We start from the raw sequence: 23388 nt of genomic DNA, 5'->3' as shown, positions 1-23388 counted from the left end.
ACTGAGGGCGTGGTTCAAAGCTTTTAAAAATCTTTGTTCTGTCATAGTGGGCCCCAACAAGCCCTTGTTGAGTAAATGAATTAATGCTCTTGCTGAAGGAGGGAAGCCCTCGCCAGGGAGAGACTGGGGGTCCCAGGATAAGAACATCGGCGCTCCGCTGTCTGCAGACTGACCTCTGGGATCAATTACAATGGGAGGGTAAGAGATGCAGCTAATCAAGCCAATCAGCAACAGCCTCTTGAAAGGCCATACAGAAATAGGTTTCTCATTCTACCTGTGAATCTTTTATCAGTACTACACACGTTACCATGCTTAATATATTGTTAGCTATAAATGTAATAATCATATTTTCATGACAGAATGATTTGCAATCCAGAGTGTCCTAGGATATTCAGCTATTAAAAACCATGTGTCCCAATGAATCAGACTAAACAGATGCTGGAACTGAAGACTCAGTAAAGTAAAATCCTCATCCATCTGGCACTTTGTACAACCCCACACCCTCACTCCCCCTAAAGACAAACACACCGGGGATACAAAGTCTGTAAAAGGCAGACGATAAGCCGGGTGAGCACAAGTCCCTACAGCGTGGGATGAAAGAGCTCCATACTGGTTAGCTTAACAAGGGCTTAAGATTCACAGCTTCTTTCAAGGTAATGCACACTTGCGGCTACATTCATCATGTGGTTCTCCCTATATGCCTAGAGCTTGAGGTTTACAAGGCACTTCCCAGGGCAGGGAAGTGAAGACGAAAAGCTACGTCCACGAGAAAGCGCACGCCCCAGCCGAGACCCGCGCGTGCGCACACTGCAAAAGGCCGCTCCAGGCGCTTCCGGCGGTCCTCTGGCTTTCCGCTCCCGCTCTCAGTGCCCGCCTCAGGGCCGGAGGAAACCGCTGATTGGTCAGTCTGGCCCGGGCTCGGGGCGGAGATCGGGTGATTGGCAGCAACGCCCCGGGTCAGCCAAGCTGGAAGCCGGGGTTGCTGCATGGGGCGTCTGGCTGCCGCGCGGCCGAGGTAAAGTGGGGCTAGCGACTCTGGAAAGCGGTTGGCGTGGGGTCGAGGAGGCGCCCCCGGGCCAGACGGCGGTGGGAAACCCTGGTGACAGGGTAGGCGCTGAAGGAGCCGGGCTCGGGCTTGCGGGGAGGCCGGCGGGCTCCGCGGGCCGGTTGGGTGTCTGCGCCGCGGCTGGAGGGAGGCGGAGAGGATCTGGAGCAGCCGGGGTGGCTGAGGACGCGGGTGGGGCTGGAGCTTAGGCGGAGCAGAGGGAATTTGGCCGACTTGCCTCGAAGGCTGGCACTCACCCACCCCGCAGCTGCGCCCCCGAGCCCCCGGGCTTCGGTCGGTCGTCCGGAGCCCTAAGTTGGCCCGCCGGCCGTCTGAAAGGCCCTTGGCTGCGGTTCCCGTGGGTGTTGCTCTTTCCCGGGACCGGCGGCCGGACTTGGCGGGCGCATCTCCCGGCCAGGCCTCGGGGATTCGGAGGGAGGAGCACGCTTACCGGGCGGCCGGGGAGGTTTAACCAGCCTCCGCTGGCCGGCGTTACTGTTAACTTTCCGCCGCCCAAGACTTTCCCAGTGTCTTCCTGACCATGACCAGGATTTGCATTAAGCCCCAAGGGTCGACCTTTGGACATTTAAAAACACATTTTATTATGGAAATCTGCAAACTCTGCAGAGGTCGAGAGAATAGTGTAAAGAACTCGGTGTACCCATCACTCAATTTCACCAATTCAACAAGTATCCTTAAGTGGCCAGGCTTGCTCCCTCTCCCCGGGTTATTTTGAAGTGTATCCCAGACATATCTTTTCATCTCTTTTACATATTTCTCATGATCAGTAACCATACTTCTTTTCCAGTCATTTGCTTTCTAGAGAGGTTGAGTAAAATGAGGCACACTTGAAGGCGTAGACAGCGTTAATTTAGTTTGCGCTGCAGGAATGAGGGCAGTTCCCTGACGGTGCACTTTCATTACCTGGTGCTCAGCTTTTCAAAATCACTGAAAACAAAGGTGCCAGATAATCTAGTTTTGTCTGTAGCTTTACTGTTTTTGAGTAGCCTTATGTATTGATGATTTATTAAAATCTTTTTTGTGTTGATAATTTATATTTACCGAGTTTTTGATATGTATGAAGCACTGTGAAATTGTTTCCACCTATTCGTTTAACTTTTACAACAGCTGTGTGAAGTAGGTATTATCCCATTTTACAGGTGAGGGGAAAAGAGGCTTAGAGAGGTTAAGCAATTTGCCTGCAATCACACTGATGTAAGGGGCAGGGGGCTGAAATTTAGGATGCTGACCCTGGTCACTGCAAAGTTCTTGCTCTTTTAACCGTAATTGAATGTCCTAAGAATTGTGGAGTAAATTAACTGCTGTGGGAAATGCTGTTGAGCTACAAATCCATAATGGGGGGAGAAAAAAAAAACAACCCTGGGTATTTATGCGTACAGTAGTCAGCTAGGTATTTTTGTTTCTTTGAAACAATAAAAGGTTAACACAATTGAATTTAAAGTTATGAGCAAAGTATATAAGTGTAGTTCAGTAAATAGAATTTAAAACATGTATTTTATAGAATTTGTCCAGTTAAAGAGGAAGGGAAAAGGGAAAAAAAATATGTATCAGTGAATAATCTCTACCTCTCTCGGCAATTAGCATATACTGGCAATGTATACTGGATGCTTTAATCTGTATCCCTCATCTTTTCTATCTTCTATTACTTCTTAGCATCTTCGTCTTCATCCAAGTAGTTTTAGAGGAGCAAGGACTAGAAAGAGACAGCTGGGCTTGTTCGGAGGACAGCAGAGAAGACCTGTTAAACTGGAGTTTCGGATTCCTGCTGTAGGGGAGTAGTTCAAAAGTCTAGAAGTAAGGTTAGACTTACACATGGAGGAACTTGAGTGCCAAGTTTAAGGAGTTTGAATTTGAGCAAAGAAGTGACATGATCACAGTCTCATAAGAAGATAGGGAGCTGGCCCTGTCAAAAAATGGCTTCACCTGAGATGTGAAGCAATTAGTGAATTAACCTGGTGGAAATAGAAGTTGGTAACTGGTGAATGTATGGACATAAGGAAAGGAGTGGAGAAAAAAAAAATACTCTGAAGGAGAGGAAGAGGGACTTCGCTGGCGGTCCAGTGGTTTAGACTCCGCACTCCCAATGCAGGGTACAGGGGTTCCATCCCTGGTCGGGGAACTAAGAACCCACATGCCGAGTGGTGCAGACAAATTTTAAAAAAAAGGAAAAAAAAAGAGGGGAAGAGGCAGCATGGTACTGTGGTGCAGCAGGTTCTGAAGTGCTGATAAACTTCAGTTTCTACCCCTTTGTTTTCTTGGGCAGTCTTGGTGATGAGTGTTATTACTATATAGCTGCTTTTTGAAATGTTAACTACTCAGCTGTTCATCTGTTCTTTCATGTTTATTTACTGTTGATACAACTTACACAATTTAGATAAGCAACAAACAGTGATACTGTAATCTCACCATGTAATGATACAGAAGTGCATAAATATAAAGAAGAAAAGGTAGAGAATTCCCTCACCAAGCCTCAGACACAAGTAGTGTTAAGCTTTGGTATCTTTTCAAATCTTTTCTTCTGTGTACATGAGTACATAAAATATCTGTTTCACCATATTTCACCATATTTCTATGCTTTGTTTTATTTTTTAAAAACAGAATCACATATGTGTTAGTCTTTAGATTTTTATCATGAAATCCTTTCATGTATAGCTTTTTGTTTTAATGGCCATAAACTTAGAATAGGTATGTTGAATTTAACTATTTCCTTATTGATGGACATTTAGTTTGCCTCTAGAGTTTCTCTTTTACAACTGATACTTCAGTAACTACCCTTACTAGCTTTTAAAAACTAAACATCTTCCTTGAAACTAACACAACATTGTAAATTAACTATACTTCATTTAAAAAAATAAAAAGTATTGTTAAAATTTGAAAAAAAATGAACACCTTTACTTATGAAGGTATAATTTACTGAATTTTTCCATAAGGGAATTTTTTAATACACATAATATGTAGGGGACAGTAATTATTACACAACTTATCAAAATCACGTTTATAGTGAATTTTCATCAATTTGCTTGGCCCAAGGAAGCACTTTTAGTTAGTGAAAAATATTATTGACTTCCAAGTAGTTTGAGTGTTTTTTCCTACTGATGTCCAGGACCATTTAAGATATTTGAGCAGTCTTTTCGAAAGATTGTTTTAAAATTGATGCCAGAATACTTAATTCATTTGCATGGGAATACTTAAAATAACACTTTAAGGAAATTCCTATCTCATTCACAGGAGGGTTATATGTCAGAGATCCTCACATGAAAATGGCACATCTTTAGTTCAAATGGAAATATAAAGCTACCTCTAACTTCTTTTATAGCATACGGAGAGAAAGTTAACTTCTAAAAATGTTACAGAAAATGTCCTTTAGAAGTTTAGTTTCATATCTATAGCCCATTAACTTGAAAGAATTTTCATCAAGTTTTAATTAGGTTACGTTCTTAGGTTTCTTATCTGAACAGCTTTGTTTTTTGTTTTTGAGAGATGTAGTACAGGTCATGAGATTTATTCATTTGTGGACTGAAAAAAGTTAAACTTGTGCTCAGACTCTGTGCTAGGTACTGGGAATGTAGCAGTGTACTTAATTTGCATGAATAGTATAGAATATTAATTCAGAATATTGCCAGTAAATTGTACCCATAGGTTGAGTACTATGTCATTGTTTTATAGTGTGCTAAGTGTTCTGACTTAAAGTCTTAGCCCAGACTGACTTGAAGTATAGCAGTGGTCACTAGACTTGAATTTCAAGTTTAATATCCAGAAAGTAGGGTAGGGCTTTGACAACTTTTTATTATAAGTAAGCATTAAAAAAAAAATCAAAAATAACATTCATCTACTGTCCCCACATCCTAAAAGAAAAAGCATTTTCATGCTAAAAACCTAAGAAGGACATATTCTCAAAATAAAGGACAGTAATTTTAAATTGAATAAGTTTTTGTTTTTGTTTTTTACTTCATGGCCCTTATTTTTCTTTTGCATCATTGTTTGCAGCCAGAGTGTAGACTGTCTTTTGGGATGCACTAATATGGTTTACCTGATCTCTTAGTTTTCTGAGAACAGGAAACCTTATTCCAGTAATTTAGTAAACCAAATAACTAAGAATGTTCTGTTAATCTTTTTAGACTCCTCTGACCCCAGAATGAAATGGTCACACTCTTCTGTTACATTGTAAAGATAATTAAATGGCCATTTCCTTGAATAGTTCCAAAAGACCTTGTAAAAATAAGCCCCACATACTGTTGTAGCTTTTAAAGTTTTTGGAATTTTAAATTTAATGACAACTTTGGTATCACTGCTAACAGGTTTATCGTGAAACTATTGCTAATAACTTTTTTTATTATAAGTATCTCAAAAACATACACTGCGTTAGTTGAAACAATATTATGTTGTATTATCTTTAATTTGATTGCTCTACACTTTAATTGGTCTACCTGCACACACATAGTTTCATAGTATTTGTGGCGGGAAAAGAAAGTCTGTTCTCACAGTTTTATCTGTTTCTCCTTTACTCTTGGTTTTCTCTTCTACTGCCTTGCCAGCTACCCCACCACGCTACTTCTGCACGATATTTCTGTATGTCTGGTCTACGCTAGAGTAGGCTCAATTATAAGCCTATACCGTCATCGTATAATCCTAGAAGTTAAATTTTACAAACACACACACATACACATACATAAAGAACCTAGAAAACAAAGTGCAGCCTGATTCTTAGCTATCTTTTTTTAAACCTTTTTTCTTGTGAAGTATAACACACACAAAGTGTAACTCAGAAAGATGCACAGACATAAATATACAGCTCAATAAATGATCACAAAGCAAATATCCATGCAGAGACCACCCAGTTTAAGAAATAGAAAGTTGTCTGCCCTCCAGAGAGCTCCTTTATTCGCTCTTCCAACTCTTACCCACCCCATCCAAAGGTAACCACCATTGTAACTTCTTAAACTATAGGTTTGTTTTGCCTTTTATGATTTTCTTCACGCTTTAAGATCTATAGTGATGTCCCTTTTTTCATTCCTGATACTGGCAAAGTGCCTTTTCTCTCTCTCCTCAGTAAATCTCATTAGAGGTCAATTCTTTTTATTAGTCTTTTCAAAGAACCAACTCTTGGCCTGGTTATACTTCTCTGCCTTAATAGTTCTCTGATGCTTTCAAATAGATGACTTTAAAAATTTTGTCCCCTAGTTTACTTGTCCTCAGTGGGAGGAGGGTTTGTCTGAAATTACCTAGTTCACCTGTAAATAGAAGTAAAATTCCTCTTAAGATATCTGTTTGAAATTGAGACAGTATAGAAAAGGCACTGGCTTGGGGCTTAGATGCCTTTCATTTAATATTCACATATTAACTGAGCAACTGTTATATCCTGTATGTTGTGCTACATGCTGGGGTCACTGTGATGAATAAGATAGAGTCTTTGCACTTATGGTGATTGAAGTGCCGTGGAGGAGGTAAGCAGTTTAGGTACATTGTTTTAATACACTATGTAAGAGAATACATACAGGAGGGCCCTAATCCTGGTTGATCAGGAAAACCCTCTTTATGACCAAATCATAAAGGACCTACTTTGGTATTGAGAATGAATAGAAAGGGATAGCAAAATCAGGGGAGGGGGTGGTGCAAATAGTCTAGTTAATAGATTTTTACAATAGTATAGACTTAGAGTCTATAGAAGAGCAGTAAGGGCAATGGAAATGGAATCTGATATATTTAGGAGGGAAAATAGAACTTGATTGTAGAAAATGAAAGAGAAAGAAGGAATAACTGACTAGGTGTGCCATTTTCTGAAGTAGGGAACATATAAGCAACAGATTTAGGAGGAAAGTTGAGGAGTTCAGTTTCAGATTTCTTTGGTTTAAAAGAAGATGGGAGAAACCAGAAGGTAGCATGTGATTGAATTTAACAGGGCCGAGGAAAGAGAATCCATGTAATACAGGATGGAGCTGATGTAATGAGACCTGTGGGTTGGGGACGCAGGGGGATATAATCCTGAGCACTTAGTGGGAAGGAGGGACAGGAGAGAATGGGGGACAGACTTAGAGGGACAGAATAGGTGTGGATGCAGAGATGCTGTGTGTATGGCATGTGGCGTGGCAGCATGTTGAGGGGTTCTCTGTCAGAAGACTTCTCTATTAGTTAAAGTAGGAAGCTTGGTCATCTGCTGAGAAATGATGGAGCAAGGGTTAGAGAGATTTGGGTAGCATGGAGCATGCTTGAAATAGCTGCTCTGGAGAATGGAAGAGTGGGAAGAGCAGAAAATAAGATTCTCCTGAACGCTAGGCAGCAGTGAAGGCCCAGTTGAGACCAGAGGTAGTACATTTGTAGCAACATCAAAATGTGAGATATAGTCATTTTTCTACAGCCCAATTGTAGGACGTGTAGGCTTGTGGACTCATCAAGTTCTGGCTTGTAGACTAAACAAAACAGTAGAAAAAGGAGTTGAAAATACTAACAAAGCAGTGGTTCAAGTGAGTTGGGGCTTCATGAGATAGAAGAAAGTGAAAGTGGGGAGGGATTGATTAGGTTGAGGGAAAGTGCAGTGGAGGAGACTGAAGGTCTCAGTATGGACACTCAGGAGTGTCCGAGTGAAAGCTGCAAGGTGACATATTTGGTTTTTGTAACTTCGATATTTTTTTTCTTTTTTGGGGCTGCGCCAGGTCTTAGTTGTGGCATGTGGGCTTCTTAGTTGTGGTGGCATGCGGACTCTCAGTTGCAGCATGCATACGGGATCTAGTTCCCTGACCTGGGATCGAACCCGGGCCCCCTGCATTGGGAGCGTGGAGTCTTACCCAGTTGACCACCAGGGAAGCCCCTAGATTTTGTTTTTAAATGAAAATTAAAACATGTATTTTTGGGCTTCCCTGGTGGCGCAGTGGTTGAGAGTCCGCCTGCCGATGCGGGGGACGCGGGTTCGTGCCCCGGTCCGGGAAGATCCCACGTGCCGCGGAGCAGCTGGGCCCGTGAGCCATGGCCGCTGAGCCTGCGCGTCCGGAGCCTGTGCTCCACAACAGGAGAGACCACAACAGTGAGAGGCCCGCATACCGCAAAAAAACCCAAAAAACCCATGTATTTTTGTAGCATCGTCTAAACAGTGCAAACCACACAAAGAAAAATTGACTTCTACCCACTCTGGCCAGTTTTGATAGTTTGATGTGTATCTTTTCATAAATGAAAAGGTCGAAGATTTTTTTTTTTGTTTTGTTTTACAGAAATGAAATCATACTTAGTATATTACTCTCCTGTAACATGTATATATACCATCAAGTCATTCCATAGACTAACTCACTTTTAATAGATGCATAAAGTTTGTAATATGCATATACAATAATTTATTTAACAGGCGTTTTATTGGTGAACATTTAAAGTTGATCCCAGTTTTGTGAGTAGGAAAAGCACTGCAGAAAATATCTTTGTATATATTCTTTATGTATAATGCTTTTATTTCTGCAAAAGACATTCCTGAAAGTTGCATAACTTGGTCAAAGGCTGTGTGTTTTTAAAACTTTGATTTGAAGCATAACTTACATTAAGAAAAGTATCTTGGTAAGCTTTCACAGAGTAAACACGTGCAGGTATCTGTCTATGTCAAGAAATAGAACAGTGCCAGCATCCTCAGAAATCCCTCTCCGGCCTCCTACCAGTCACGACCTCTGCCTCCAACAATTCAAAACAGAACAACAAAAAAGACTAAGTTTAAATTTTAAAAAAATGCATAATCTCTGATGAGATTGCCTTCACTTTTACCTGTTTTAGATCTTTATGTAAATAGACTCAAACAGTGCTCTGCTGGATGCATCATCTCTGAATATTATAACCACCCAGCACCAGCAAGCATATATGTTTATTGGTGTATTAGTGCTAATGAGGCCAAAGTGCAGAACTCCATTTAGGAAAGGACTTGGAGTACAGAAGACTCGGTTGAAGTCATAGCTGAGCGATAGGGAATGATTCAGGTGTCCTTAGGTCAACCCTAATGAGGGACAGAGGGTGGTAAAGCAGTGCATCCTAAGGAGAGCTTTTTTTTTTTTTAAATGAAGGTATAATTTACATACAGCAAAATTCACTCCTTTTGGCAGACATTGCTTTGAACACAGTCACGTAACCACCACCACAATCGAGATATAGACTAATTCCATTTTTCCAAAACCTCCCTTGTGCTTTGCTGTAGTTAATAACTCTGGTGACCACTGCTCTGTTTTTTTTTTGTTTTCCTTTTTTTGCTGTACGCGGGCCTCTCACTGTTGTGGCCTCTGCCGTTGCGGAGCACAGGGTCCGGACACGCAGGCTCAGCGGCCATGGTTCACGGGCCCAGCCGCTCCGCGGCACGTGGGATCCTCCCGGACCGGGGCACGAACCCACGTCCCCTGCATCGGCAGGCGGACACTCAACCACTGCGCCACCAGGGAAGCCCCACTGCTCTGTTTTGTTGTCACTTTAGTTTTACCTTTGAGGGAGGGTTTTTCCAAGAGCTTAGAGCAGTAATTGGTTGGAAACAGCCTTGATATAAAGTAGGAGAGAATAAGCAACAACAGGACCCTTTGAGAAGGCTTTGAAGCAGCATTCTAAACGGACAAATTTCAGTTCAGCGAGGGAGGGGATGCTTACCTTCAAACAGGGTTCCAGAGAGCACAGTGGAGAAGTTTGGAGGAAAGGGTAACTGGAGGCAGCCACCGACTATGTGACCTCTCCTCTGTGTTTTCTGTTTATCAGTAACAAGAACCATTCCCCTTATTGAAATTTCCCTTTTTTTTTTTTTTTTTGGTGACAACGCCTCTCTCATTTTTCTATTACGTCTTTGATCATTTTTTTCCCAGTGACTCTTGTTTTCTCTGCTTGATGTGCAAGTGTTTCTTGAGGCTTCTATTCTGGCTTCATTTCTTACTCTGTTTGAGTTAGCCCAGTCACTCTTAGGTTGCATCTCCTTTTTCTAAGCCAGTGCTTCCTAATCTTTATCTCTGACACAGACTCCTTCCTGGCAAGAATAATTTTTAAAAATAGTTAAAAAAAAAAAAAAAACTATCCACTTAAAAAATGAGCGAAAGGGACTTCCCTGGTGGTCCACTGGTTAAGACTTCGCCTTCCAATGCAGGGGATGCGGTTTCCATCCCTGCTCAGGGAGCTAAGATCCCACATGCCTCAAGGCCAAAAAACCAAAACACAGAACAGAAGTGGTATTGTAACAAATTCACTAAAGACTTTAAAACTGGTCCACATCAAAAGAAGTCTTAAAAAAATAAAAAAGCGAGCGAAAGACACTTCTTAATGGAAGGTATCAAAATGCCCCCAAAACCCGTGGAGAAGCTACTAAAGTTGCTAAAATTAAAAAGACTGACAATATCAAGTATTGACCGTTGACAATACCAAGGATTATAGAACAACTAGAGCTCTTGTATATACCTGCTTGCGGGAGTGTAATTGGTACAACCACTTCAGAAAAATGTTAGTTTCTACAGATTTTTTAAAGATTTAGCTATATATCTATCTCTATATAATCTGATGATCTAGCAGTTTTACTTCTGGGTATAGACTCCAGAGAAATTAGTTCTTTTTTCATTTTTGGCTGTGCCACGCAGCATGTGGGATCTTAGTTCCCAGACCAGGGATGGAACCCACGCCCCCTGCAGTGGAAGCGTGGAGTCTTAACCACTGGACCGCCGGGGAAGTCCCAAGAGAAATTAGTTCTTCTTCTTTTTAAAAATTAATTAATTAATTAATTTTTGGCTGTGTTGGGTCTTCGTTGCTGTGCGTGGACTTTCTCTAGTTCTGGTGAGCGGGGGGCTACTCTTCGTTGCGGTGCGCGGGCTTCTCATTGTGGTGGCTTCTCTTGTTGCGGAGCACGGGCTCTAGGAGCGGGGGCTTCAGTAGTTGTGGCTCGTGGGCTCAGTAGTTGTGGCGCACGGGCTTAGTTGCTCTGTGGGATCTTCCCGGACCAGGGCTCGAACCTGTGTCCCCTGTATTGGCAGGTGGATTCTTAACCAGTGCACCACCAGGGAAGTCCGAGAAATTAGTTCTTATGTGTACCTTGCTATGTTATATGCACGAATTGTTTCAGCAACTTTATTTATAGTAGCTAAAAAATGGAAACAACCCAAATGTTCATGAACAGTAAGTTGGGTAATACAACACTGTAAATCAACTGTACTCCAATAAAGTAAAAGAAAAAACAAACAAAAAATCCCCCAGTAAACTGGGCAAGTAAATTGTGGTATAGTACCACAACGAAATACTGAACATCAGTGAAAAAGAACTGTGATTCACAAATTATGTGGATAAATGTCACAGACGATGTTGAGTGACAGAAGTCAGACACAGAAGAGTACATGCAGCCTGCGGAAGTGATAGGCTGTACAAGTTAGAGTAGTAGTCAGATAGGTGAGGCATGGATATCGACTGGGTAGAGGCTCAAGGGAGCTCTTGGGGTTCTTCAGATGTTTCACATCTTGATCCGGATGGAGGTTCCACAGGTTTATACATATATAAAAATTCATTAAGCTGGATGTACTTGAAATTTGTGCACTTGTCTGTGTAAGTTATATCTCAATTTTTTAAAAAGTGATAGGTTTTCCAATTACATAAAACCATCCTTTTTCTCTGACCAGTTTTTTGTCAGTCATCTCCAGCTTATTTTTGGCCCTTTGCACTTTTTATTCCCGTTACCTCTCAGAATATTCATTCTGCAATTATAGATGTTGGTAATATTAAAATAGATGTCTCGCCGAAGTTCTAGTCCCGACCATTTCTTATTTATCAGTAAATTATGTGTTCCTGTCAGCGCTTAGAACTCTTTCATTGCATACTTTGACCTGTCCTTAGGGCTGGGCTCTTTCTAGTTCATGTTTCACTCAGCGTCTGGCGTATTTGTGGCAATTTTATCCCACCCCCCGCCATTCTTTGTAATTCTTCATCAAGTTCTCCTCAAAGTGCAGACCACAAACGTTATTTCTGGTCCACAAAGGGGTAAGCCTATATCACAATGTAAATCAAGTATATCACTAAGTACAGGGGTCCGCAACCCCTGAGCCGCGAACCGGTACTGGTCCACGGCCTGTTAGGAACCGGGCCGCACGGCAGGAGGCAAGCGAGCGGAGCCTCTTCTGCTTCTCCCTGTCGCTTGCGTTACCTCCTGGACCATCACCCGCCCTGTCCGTGGAAAAACTGTCTTCCGTGAAACCGGTCCCTGGTGCCAGAAAGGTTGGAGACCGCTGACTAAGTACTGCTTTTTTTTTTTTTTTTTTTTTTTTTAAAAGGCTTCCTTGACAAGGAAGCAGCACATTGATTTATAGTCTGGTGTAAACTTGTCACGTTGGAGACCAGCACTTCAGGTAAACTGGTTTATGCCATATGAGTTCATAATTCTATCATATACAGTATATTGATGGGGAGGTGAGGAGGGTGAGTGGCAGGGGTTATAGTGCCAGTGAGTGTGGTTTGTTGTTATTTTTGACCTTCTGGCCTCTGAATTCCTGTTTTATGTTTCTGGAATTCCTTCATGATTTTGGTGGGAGCCAGAATCGGCTTGTAACTATAGCCAGGTAGATTCGGCCAAGCAAATGCCGCCAGTATGGACAGCAACTCAGGAGCCAGGGACAGGAAAGTGGGAACTGGTAGATTCTGTTCTGTCAGGGGTGGCAGTGGCAGGTTGCAGTGGTGTCTTCCAAGACCAGTTCTGCTGCAGTTTTGGATGTCTTTCCTGGCTGGGTAGCCTATAAGTTTCTTCTAAGATTGTTGTCTACTGGGTGTCTCTCCATAAACATATTTTCTACTTAGGTCAGCCACAGTAGATTTTTGTTGCTTCCAAGGTAGAACCCTGACTGGAAAAGAAATACTTAAAAAAATAAGAAAAATTGTACCATTAGTTTATTTAAAGTGATCACAAGTAAATTTTTTTTCTTTTTTTTAAAAAATTTGTTTTATTTATTTTGGCTGCGTTGGGTCTTAGTTGAAAAATTTTTTCCTTAAGTAAATGTATACACACAAAGGTTTAAGATGTAGACTAAACTTACTTTGTGAGATGTGTTGTAGATAGTAAAGATTCTAAATAATAATTATTTCACTTTAGTATTTACATTTTAAAATTTCAGTGTGCTTTATGGACCATGTGCTGCTATGTATGCCTGAAGTACTTGAAATGCAAATTTGGAGAGACTTTGCCATCTAAATGCTTGGCTGGATTAAACGCCTAATTAGGATGGTTTTTCAACAGGTTGGAAGCATGCAATCGGTGAGTGCTTGGAATTCATTTTTAAAATCCAGACATTGAGAATTTTTTCTGAGAAAAATGAATCTTATGTATGGCCAACTTACGTAGTATTTAATTTGCTTACTATTTAAATCATGGAAGTGAATCTTTACCCAGCATCCTAAGTAAGGGATGGGTTGGTTACATTGAAAACTTAACCAATATTCATGTGACTGTTAAAAGCAATGCATTTGTTGTTAGTGAGGAAAAGGCTTAAATGTATATAGAAATCATTGAATAAAATATGTTTGACTGGGCCTCCCTGGTGGCGCAGTGGTTGAGAGTCCGCCTGCCGATGCAGGGGATACGGGTTCGTGCCCCGGTCCGGGAGGATCCCATATGCCGCGGAGCAGCTGGGCCCGTGAGCCATGGCCGCTGAGCCTGCGCATCTGGAGCCTGTGCTCCGCAACGGGAGAGGCCACAACAGTGAGAGGCCCGCATACCGCAAAAAAAAAAAAAAAAAAAAAAAAAAAAAAAAAAATATGTTTGACTAATGCTTGACAACTCTGAATGTTGTAGAACTGTTAATATTGAATGCTCTTATAATGTGTTTTATCACACAGCTGTTTAAAATGTAAGTCATGTCTCCTAAAATATAATAACTATAGATACAAAGAAAAAAATTAGTGTAATATGGTTATTCTGTGCCAAAGATGTTCGGATCTTGACATTTTTAAAAGTATTTTCTACTAATAATTTTTTTTTCAGATCCAGTGTAAAGTTATTAGAGCAATGCTTGTGCCAAGCATATTTTGTGGAATATTTGTTTCTCGTTTTCACGTTCAGTGTCATTGGTGACATGGAATTACGTTGTATTCATTAAAGATATAGGCAGGTTACATAATTTGAATATGAGTATACTTTTTAATGCACTGCTTTTACTTTTTTGTTTTTATTTTGTGTCTCTTTGAATCTTGCTAAGAGAAGGTTGAACGTTTTGTTTCCCCAGTCCCACAAAGTTCCATCTGTTTTCTTTGGAGATAAAAAGCAAAGAACCAAATAACATTACACCCCCCCCCCTTTTCTTAAAGATTTTTTTTGATGTGGACCATTTTTAAAGTCTTTATTGAATTTGTTACAATACTGCTTCTGTTTTATGTTTTGGTTTTTTGGCTGCGAGGCACGTGGGATCTTATCTCCCCGACTGGGGATCGAACCCGCACCCCTTGCATTGGAAGACAAAGTCTTAACCACTGGATTGCCAGAGAAGTCCCTACCCTTTTTTCTATTTACATAATTTTGAGTATTATCTTTTGGACAAACAATAGGAAAATGGTTTGTAAAGTTAATACTTTCCATCTTTTTCAGTTACGTCTTCTCACGTTTTGAACTTCACTTAATGCAGTATACCACCTTTCTCAATTGCTACTTACCATCATTTGGCTACATAGGGTAGGTTAACATTTCAGTACTGACAGCAAAAGAATGTCTTTTCAGAAAGTCAGGAAGCTTTTGTTGCTAATGATTCCCCCAAAGTGAAACTTTACAGTTTATGATTCCTATTTATTTGCAATTTTAGTAAGAAGTGTAGTTGAGTGGAAAGATTGTATGTAGGTCTTGGATTCAAACAAACCTGGGTATGAAATTTATCCCTGCCAGTTACCTTCCTCACCTACAGGTTACAGGTAGGAAGAACTACTACTGCACAGTGAACCTGCGGATTACACGGCAGTGTTTCTAAAACACCTATCACAGTGGCCTGTATGTAGTGTAGGTACATTCAGTGACGGTGCACTTCCTACTGTTTTGCTCTGTCATCCCCCTGCCCCCGCCCCAAGTCAGGCAATGTGACCAGTGCTGATGGAGGCTAAAGTGCAGAATTTTGTTTCAGGAGCAGATAACACACTTTATTTAGCTTAGTTTACTTATTTAGCTTTGTTCATTTTGAGCTGTAACACGGGTGCCTTTCATCAAAGAATGGACCAGGTAAGAGAGCATTAACTTGCTCCCAATATTGTAATTACAGCTGAGGGCCTTTTCTACCAATAGATGGAAAGATCATTTTTTGTGTAACATATAATCATCACCTTTAATCAGTTAACTGAAAATCTATATAAAAATAAATTTTCTCCTAACATTAAGCAGTTTGACCCTTTGGAGTTATTTTCTATCTTAGTTTCTGGGATCTCTTAGCCTGCTCCTTAAGAGTAATCTGAATATAAAAAAAAAAAAAAAACTTCTGGGTTTCCCTGGTGGCGCAGTGGTTGAGAGTCCGCCTGCCGATGCAGGGGACACGGGTTCGTGCCCCAGTCCGTGAAGATCCCACATGCCGCAGAGCGGCTGGGCCCGTGAGCCATGGCCGCTGAGCCTGCGCGTCCGGAGCCTGTGCTCCGCAACAGGAGAGGCCGCGATAGTGAGAGGCCCGCGTACCGCAAAAAAAAAAAAAAAAAAAAAAAAACCTTTTTAATTCCATCTTTCAATGATAAATACATATTTCTCACTGCTTTGATATATAAATGAACTTGGTACTATATTTGAATGTATTCAAGAGCAGAAAATGTCTTCATTCTTTGCATATTTTGTCTGCTTTAAACAAAAAGTGCAGGTTTTGAGATCTGCGTTTTGTTTTTGCCATTAGGCCAGCTGGTGATGATTAGCTCTTTGTATTTTACCGTACGCATCAGCACCATCACAATAGCTATCACTGATCGGCTTGGTATGCCCAGTCTTTTACATGTATTTTGTGTGTTCACTAGGACACTTTTTTTTTTAACAGATGAGAAACCTGAGGTTCAGAGTGTTTAACTGACTTGTGCAAAGTTACCTGACTAATAAGTGGCAGAGCTGTAATATGAACCCAGTTTTGATTCCAAAATCTTCTTTTTAGTGTACTTTGCTACCTCTTACAATAGAAGGGGAAGAAGACGATATTCATTCAAGTTGTGTTATATTTAAATACCTTAACTCAGTTTTTTTAAAGAATTTATTTATTTTACTTATTTTTGGCTGCGTTTGGTCTTCGTTGCTGCTCACGGGCTTTCTCTAGTTGCAGCGAGCGGGGGCTACTCTTCGTTGTATTGCACGGGCCTCTCATTGCAGTGGCCTCTCTTGTAGCGGAGCACGGGCTCTAGGTGCGTGGACCTCAGTAGTTGTGGTGCATGGGCTCAGCAGTTGTGGCTTGCAGGCTCCAGAGCTCAGGCTCAGTAGTTGTGGCGCACGGGCTTAGTTGCTCTGAGGCATGTGGGATCCTCCTGGACTAGGGCTCGAACCTGCGTCCCCTGCATTGGCAGGCGGACTCCTAACCACTGCGCCACCAGGGAAGCCCCTCCCTTAACTCATTTAAGGCTCACAGGCGTATCAGGTAGATACTGTTCCCATTTTATAGATGACAAAAGGGAAACATAGAGGGATCAGTAATTTGCCAGCTTTATACAGACAATAAATGGTAGAGCCTACTTTTAAAACCAGGCCTATATGCTGCCGTGGTCTCTATGTTTTCTCTTCACTGCATTCCATTTGGCCTCAACATTTGTTTGAATTTAAAACTATATATAGTTGACCCTTGAACAGTGTGGGTTTCAACTGCTTGCATCCACTTAGATGCAGATTTTTTTAGTAGTAAGTACTATAGTACTACATGATGCATGGTTGGTTGAATCCACAGATGTGAAACCCCGGATACAGGAGGGTCAACTGTAAAGTTATATGTGGATTTTGTTGGGAAAGTGGGGGAAGTGTTTGGTGTCCCTAACCTGAGCATTGTTCAAGGGTCAGCTGTATTCACATTTGTCCAAACTTTCTCCTCATTCTATTATTACTATATTTATGCCCTCAAGTAAAAATGTTTTTAAACTAGAGAAAGCAAGCTATGAAACTAATGTGATTCTGGTTCATCTCAGTATTTTATGTTGAAAAGTTACAGCAAATATCTAATTTGTATTAGGAATATATTTCCAGTAATACTTAAGAACTGCAACCTTATTTTCCTCTTCTGTTTTGGAGGAAGAATGTGAATGTGGCTAGGAGTTCAGATAAGGAAGAAGAGAACTGAGGGAAGGGTTGTCTTCAGTTGGGGATTTCAAAATTGTTACAGAATTTCATCTTCCTATCTCCACCCCCTTCTCCCCAACACATACTTTTTATTTTCCTCTGGTTCCCTTGGAATTAAGAATTTATACTTTGATGGGTCCTAGACTCCCTAAAAATTTGATTAATGGTATGGACCTTCTTCCCAGAAAAATGTTGTATATGTACATAATTTTGTGTATAATTTCAGGGACGTGAAATTATATATCAGAATAAGAACCTTGGGTTAATATTATAGTTTTTCTTGAGAAAAATACATTTGATTAGAATTAAGTTTATATTTTTTCTTGCTAAACGGTGACTCTCAGATAGAAATATAGATTTAACTAGTCTCTAAGAAATGAATTACCGTATAAAGCTTGAGTGCAGTCATCATGGTGAGACAGATGACAGTTTCAGATTCCAGCCTCACACTTCAACACTTCGACAATAGCATTTCACATTGTTAAAAAAGAACAAATTGCTCTCCTGTTGTCATCCTCCTCCTTGCTGTCATCACTTACAAACTCTGTTGCTAGATGCTATGGACTGTCATTACTAGACTCGGACATGCAAACAAGCACGCCCCACACAGATTTATTATTACGTTATTTATCAGTAGTTCTTATAAATAAAGCAAAGCAGTTTTCTTTTTGTTTAATAGTAATAATTAGGGCTTCCCTGGTGGCGCAGTGGTTGAGAATCTGCCTGCTAATGCAGGGGACACGGGTTCGAGCCTGGTCCAGGAGGATCCCACCTGCTGCGGAGCAGCTAAGCCCGTGCACCACAACTATTGAGCCTGCGCTCTAGAGCCCGTGAGCCACAACTACTGAAGCCCGTGTGCCTAGAGCCCGTGCTCTGCAACAAGAGAAGCCACTGCAGTGAGAAGCCCACACACCGCAACGAAGACACAACACAGCCAAAAATAAATAATTGAAAATAATAATAATAATTGCTATTACTTAATTTTTTCTTAATGGAATTGAATTCGTTTCTTTTTTTAATTAATTTATTTATTTTACTTATTTTTGGCTACGTTGGGTCTTTGTTGCTGCGCACGGGTTTTCTCTAGTTGCGCTGAGCGGGGGCTACTCTTCGTTGTGGTGCGCGGGCTTCTCATTGCGGTGGCTTCTCTTGTTGTGGAGCACGGGCTCTAGGTGTGTGGGCTTCAGTAGTTGTGGCATGCGGGCTCAGTAGTTGTGGCTCACAGGCTCTAGAGCGCAGGCTCAGTAGTTGTGGCGCACGGGCTTAGTTGCTCCGTGGCATGTGGGATCTTCCTGGACCAGGGCTCGAACCCATGTCTCCTGCATTGGCAGGAGGATTCTTTTTTTTTTTTTTTTTTTTTGGTGGTACGCGGGCCTCTCACTGTTGTGGCCTCTCCCATTGCAGAGCACAGGCTCTGGACGCGCAGACTCAGAGGCCATGGCTCACGGGCCCAGCCACTCCGTGGCATGTGGGATCTTCCTGGACCGGGGCACGAACTCGTGTCCTCTGCATTGGCAGGTGGATTCTCAACCACTGCGCCACCAGGGAAGCCCCGGCAGGAGGATTCTTAACCACTGCGTCACCAGGGAAGCCGAATTCTTATTTCTTAATGAAATCGAATTGTCTAGTAAGGACAGTTTTCTCTCTGCCCTCTCTCTTAGATCTGAAAAGATATTAATGACAGTTCATCTTTAGAGGAAGCCTTTCCTTCTCCAAACAAGTGTACTGACAAGGCACAGTTCAGCCACCAGTTAGGGTAGGAGATGCACTTGGGCCATACAGCCTCCCAATGCACAGATGGTGACTTTCCATGCCATCTGTTCATTATTTCTTCACAGCCATTTACAATTTCTCCCCGTCCATGAGGGCTGAATAGAAAAAATAAAGTTAAGACCTAGTTTTAGACTTCTTGGAAGTTAGCTGCTCCCTCCCCTTACTTTTTCTTCAATCCAGTGAAGGTTATGGCCCCTCCTCTTTCTAAATATCCCAGTCATTAGCTTATATAGACTCCTGCTTCATAATTTTTGGTGCTTAAATGCTATGCAGTTCACAAGTAACAGAACAGCATTATGTTAGTCCACTGTGTATACTTGAAAAAATAATCACATAAGGCAATCTGTTCTTTTACTTTCCTTAACTTTGCATCAAAAGCCTAAATAGTCTACTTATTCCTTATAAGTAAAAGCTGCAGCTTTGGCCACCTTCCCTTGTTGAAGGCACCTGGTATTCTTTCCTTCTGATATAAAGCAGATGGGAAGATAATAGTTGAAACTTAGCCCTGAAGCCTGCATAGCAAGGAAGGCTAAAAGCTGGCAGAAATCTTAGTTTCTGACCTTGGCAAATCCTTTTGGAACTTTTCTTCGTGAGCTTTTGTCCTCTTCATCTGCAGTTCAGATCTTTGCTTACTGGAGGGATGGAAGATTCACATTAGACTGTGTAATCGTCACATTGTGATGTATAAATAGCATTCTCCTACATCATAGGAGAGTACTGACTCATGGCTAAATAGAAGACAGAAGAAATGATTGAATGGTGTAGTTACTATTGCCCTATGGATATTTTTTTTAAAGATCGATGCCTGTTAACATGTATAAAGGTAAAGAGTTTGCTTAAATACTGTCTGTTTTAGAATTACTTGCCCTTCTTATTTTTTCTTGGCCTCTTTTTTTTTATCTTTATTGGAGTATAATTGCTTTACAATGGTGTGTTAGTTTCTGCTTTATAACAAAGTGAATCAGCTATACCTATATCCCCATTTCTCTTCCCTCTTGCTTTTCTTGGCCTCTTAGGTTGAGTGTGTAAGGCTGTGATTCTTCCCTTTTTCCTCCTCTTGGTCCTCATGTGTTATTAACACTATGCATGTGATAATCCTCTGTATGATCATTGGTTTGAATGATTTGCTTTCCTGAACTCCACGTAATTCTCTTCTAAGCTTCACAGTAACTTTACCTCTTATATTCTTTGTTTAATATTCTTATTTCAGTATTGATGTCTTCTTATCTTTCCACTGACCAGTTTTCCAACCTGTCCATCCTTTTAATTTATATTGCTAAAACAGGAGTTATAGTTTTTGTTGGTTATAGTAGCCAGTGGAGGTTATAGTACTTTCTGGAACTCTCCCAGGTAAACAGTCAGTGAAACTTTGAACATTTTTTTAAATCCATTTTTTAAAAATTGAAGTATAGTTAATTTACAGTGTTGTGTGAGCTTCAGATGTACAGCAAAGTGATTCAGTTATACATATATTTGTATATATCTGTTCTTTTTCAGATTCTTTCCTATTATAGGTTATTACAAGACACTGAATATAGTTCCCTGTGCTGGACAGTAGGTCCTTGTTATTTATCTGAAACTTTGACCATATTGATGATGAGAATTATATGAGCAGAGGCAGATGCCAGAGGTATTATATGTACCCCGTGATCCTCACTTTGATTCATCCTGTTAACCTTAAATTGGATTTGATTGCTAAAATCTAAGACGTCAGCTTGCTTCTATACTCGTTTTACAAGTTGTGCATGCTTTTAGAATGGTCTAAAGGTCTAGGTAGGGTTATGTGTTGGAGCCATGGCTGTTTACGTAACATTGCTTGGTTCAACTGTTTACAGTAACATTGCTTGGTCATACTGTAATTCCATTCTTTAAATTAGAATGGGCATGGAGTGACTTTAAAAAGGGGTCAGTGTCCATTGCTCAGAATACATGCCAGCTGATTTGGTACTATTTATTTAATAGTTTTAGGATGCAATTGAATATCTCAGTTGAATGAATTAGTAAATAGTCATATCATTCACATTCTTTTTTTTCCAAATTGCTTTTAATAGTATACCACCTCTCTTTACCTCTTCTGTCCAGGCTTTCAGGTATAGCACTCAAAACAGATGGATAGTTTTTCTCTTTAAGGAAAGAGCATATACTTGGGGAGAAGTTTCAAGGTACAATTCGTAATGATTTAACATCCTGCCTGTGCATTTTTGGTTTGCTTTTTGCTTTGGAGGTTTGTGTTTGTTTTTGCTTTAAGCATAGCATAATGTCCTCTGTGTGTTATGATTTCATCTGAAACATTCCGCTCGTTAGGGTTATCACTAGCCTATTTAGTACTTTTGTATAAATTAGGAAAAGACACCTTTCCCCTGAGACAAGGCCTCACAAGAAGATGTAGTACAACTGGAGTTTGGCCCCCACTCACCCTTGGCCAGGCCTTCTTGTGCAGCAAACAAAATACAGCATCCTGCATCGTACAAATTCAGATTCTGAACTTTGTACTGATTTGCATTTGTTTTGAAAGTCTATTATAAGTAGCTTGTAGTTTTGAGAAACTTATAAAATTCTAAAAATATAGCAGAGGAGATAAAATAGTTGCCTCTGCAGAGTAGTATGAAAACCTAAGGAAAATAGATGAGTTTTTACTCCTAATATGATTTTATTTTACAATTACTAGTACTTCTTTCTTTTTTTTCCTTTTGGCCATGCTGCACGGCTTGTTGCATCAGATCCCCAACCAGGGATTGAACCACCAGGGAACTTCCACTAGTTGTTCTTTTACACTTTTATATAATGCCTTACATTGAACTTTATTGCATTAGTAACAACCTGCTGTATATATTCTTTAATTTTTAATTGAGAAATATTAGCTCATTTTCCGTAACATATAGAGCTTTGTGATCCCATAATTAATGTGTCAGCATGTCATGCAATTAATTGTCCAATGCTTTGTATTAACAGTTCTGTAAGTCTTATAATTAAACTTTTGTTTGTTCCTACTTAGGTACTTTGGTCTGGGAAGCCATATGGTTCATCTCGAAGTATCGTAAGGAAAATTGGTACTAATTTATCTCTGATCCAGTGTCCAAGAGTTCAGTTTCAGGTACTGTATTTTACATATTTCAGATTTTATACTAATATGTGCTTTTGTGATGTAAATAGGCCAGACAGCTTTAAAAGTACTTTTTGACCCTCTCCCCTCTATTGATGCTGCTATCAATAAAATAAAAGAGGATAAAAACCACGGCAAAGTCTTTCTAATTTTAGTTCCTCTGTGAAGTGATTATTCAAGCTCTGTAAGACATTTATCCTTAAGAATACATACGCAGACTTAGAAGCATATAATAAGCCAAGCAGTTGTTAATTCCCAGGTGACCTTGAGCCCTGTCTTCTAGCACCAATTCAGGAGTAGCTCAGCTCTGCTTGGAGATAAGTTCCTATTTTCTTGATTTGGGTTTTTGTTCCTTACGGTTGTTTTAGTGTGAGACATGTATCACATGGCTTTATTCTTGTTTTTCAGTAATTCTCTACAGTAGTAATAAGAAAATCTTTTAGTTCAACATTTAAGTATATAAAGTTCAGCAGATAATCTATACCAATTTTAAATAATAGATTAGCATGTGAAATGTGGAAGATAAGTTTAACTCATAATTCAAAAGGTCAAAAGTGTCCCCGCGAGCTTCTTAGATGTCTTACTTATAAATCACTCCTCCTCATAGAGAGAGTTAAAAATCTGTTTCTAAGTAAGTGGTAGAAATTAGCATTTGTTCAGGTTGACTAACAAGGTTGGTCATTGTTATGCCCACTTGCAGATTGACTGGCAAGACCTTTGTGCATCAATCTAGAGATTGACAGATTGGAACTTTCCAGAAGTAATTTTTATCAAATGATGGGCTTTTTAAAATCAAAGTAGAGAAAGCTATGATAGTAATTCTCTCAAGCACAATTTCTGAGAATTCAGTTCACTGAGACACCAATTGCTGATTGCTTTATTTGCCAGTTTCCTTCAAATAACTATTGTGTTAACTAAGACTTAGTAACTTTTCTTCTGATTGCTCCATTCCATTAAAATTTTATCTGTCTGCTTAACCTAGTTGCAGGAGAACTTGCATTTGTGTTCCCATAGCTAGAGATGTATGAAAGGACGTAGAGATTATCCAGCATTTTCTGGTAGCAACCCAAATCTGCCTTGACAGTCAGTGGGCCGAAGTACTAGGGCCAAGTTCATTTTCTTGGCAGGATTCTCTTTCTCAATGTTATTAGTCACTTAGAAACGTCTGAGCAGAATAAGAGTTTTAGGTTTAGTACTGGAGCTGCATTTGAAAAGAGATAGATT

At 40.4% G+C, this 23388-nt stretch overlaps 1 protein-coding gene across 3 annotated transcripts in view; it reads left to right on the top strand.

The window, feature by feature from the left end:
- The first annotated feature begins 945 nt into the window (after nt 1–945).
- The window catches only part of MTFR1 (mitochondrial fission regulator 1), a 63248-nt gene continuing 40805 nt past the window's right edge, over nt 946–23388 (top strand). Inside the window, exons 1-4 of one of the 3 annotated variants that reach the window (XM_082601028.1) lie at nt 946–1015; nt 12307–12381; nt 13141–13280; nt 22057–22155. In XM_082601028.1, the coding sequence (XP_082457154.1) occupies nt 13218–13280; nt 22057–22155 (162 nt within the window). In that variant the 5' untranslated portion in view covers nt 946–1015; nt 12307–12381; nt 13141–13217. Of the gene's footprint in view, nt 1016–1046; nt 1108–12306; nt 12382–13140; nt 13281–22056; nt 22156–23388 lie in introns of those variants that run through there. The other 2 variants (XM_082601029.1, XM_082601030.1) reach the window with 2 other exon arrangements.

Source organism: Mesoplodon mirus (assembly GCF_964341445.2).
Source record: "Mesoplodon mirus genome assembly, chromosome: 16".
Taxonomy (NCBI): domain Eukaryota; kingdom Metazoa; phylum Chordata; class Mammalia; order Artiodactyla; family Ziphiidae; genus Mesoplodon; species Mesoplodon mirus.
The sequence above is the reverse complement of the archived record's forward strand: the minus strand, read 5'-3'. Positions and strand labels throughout refer to the sequence as shown.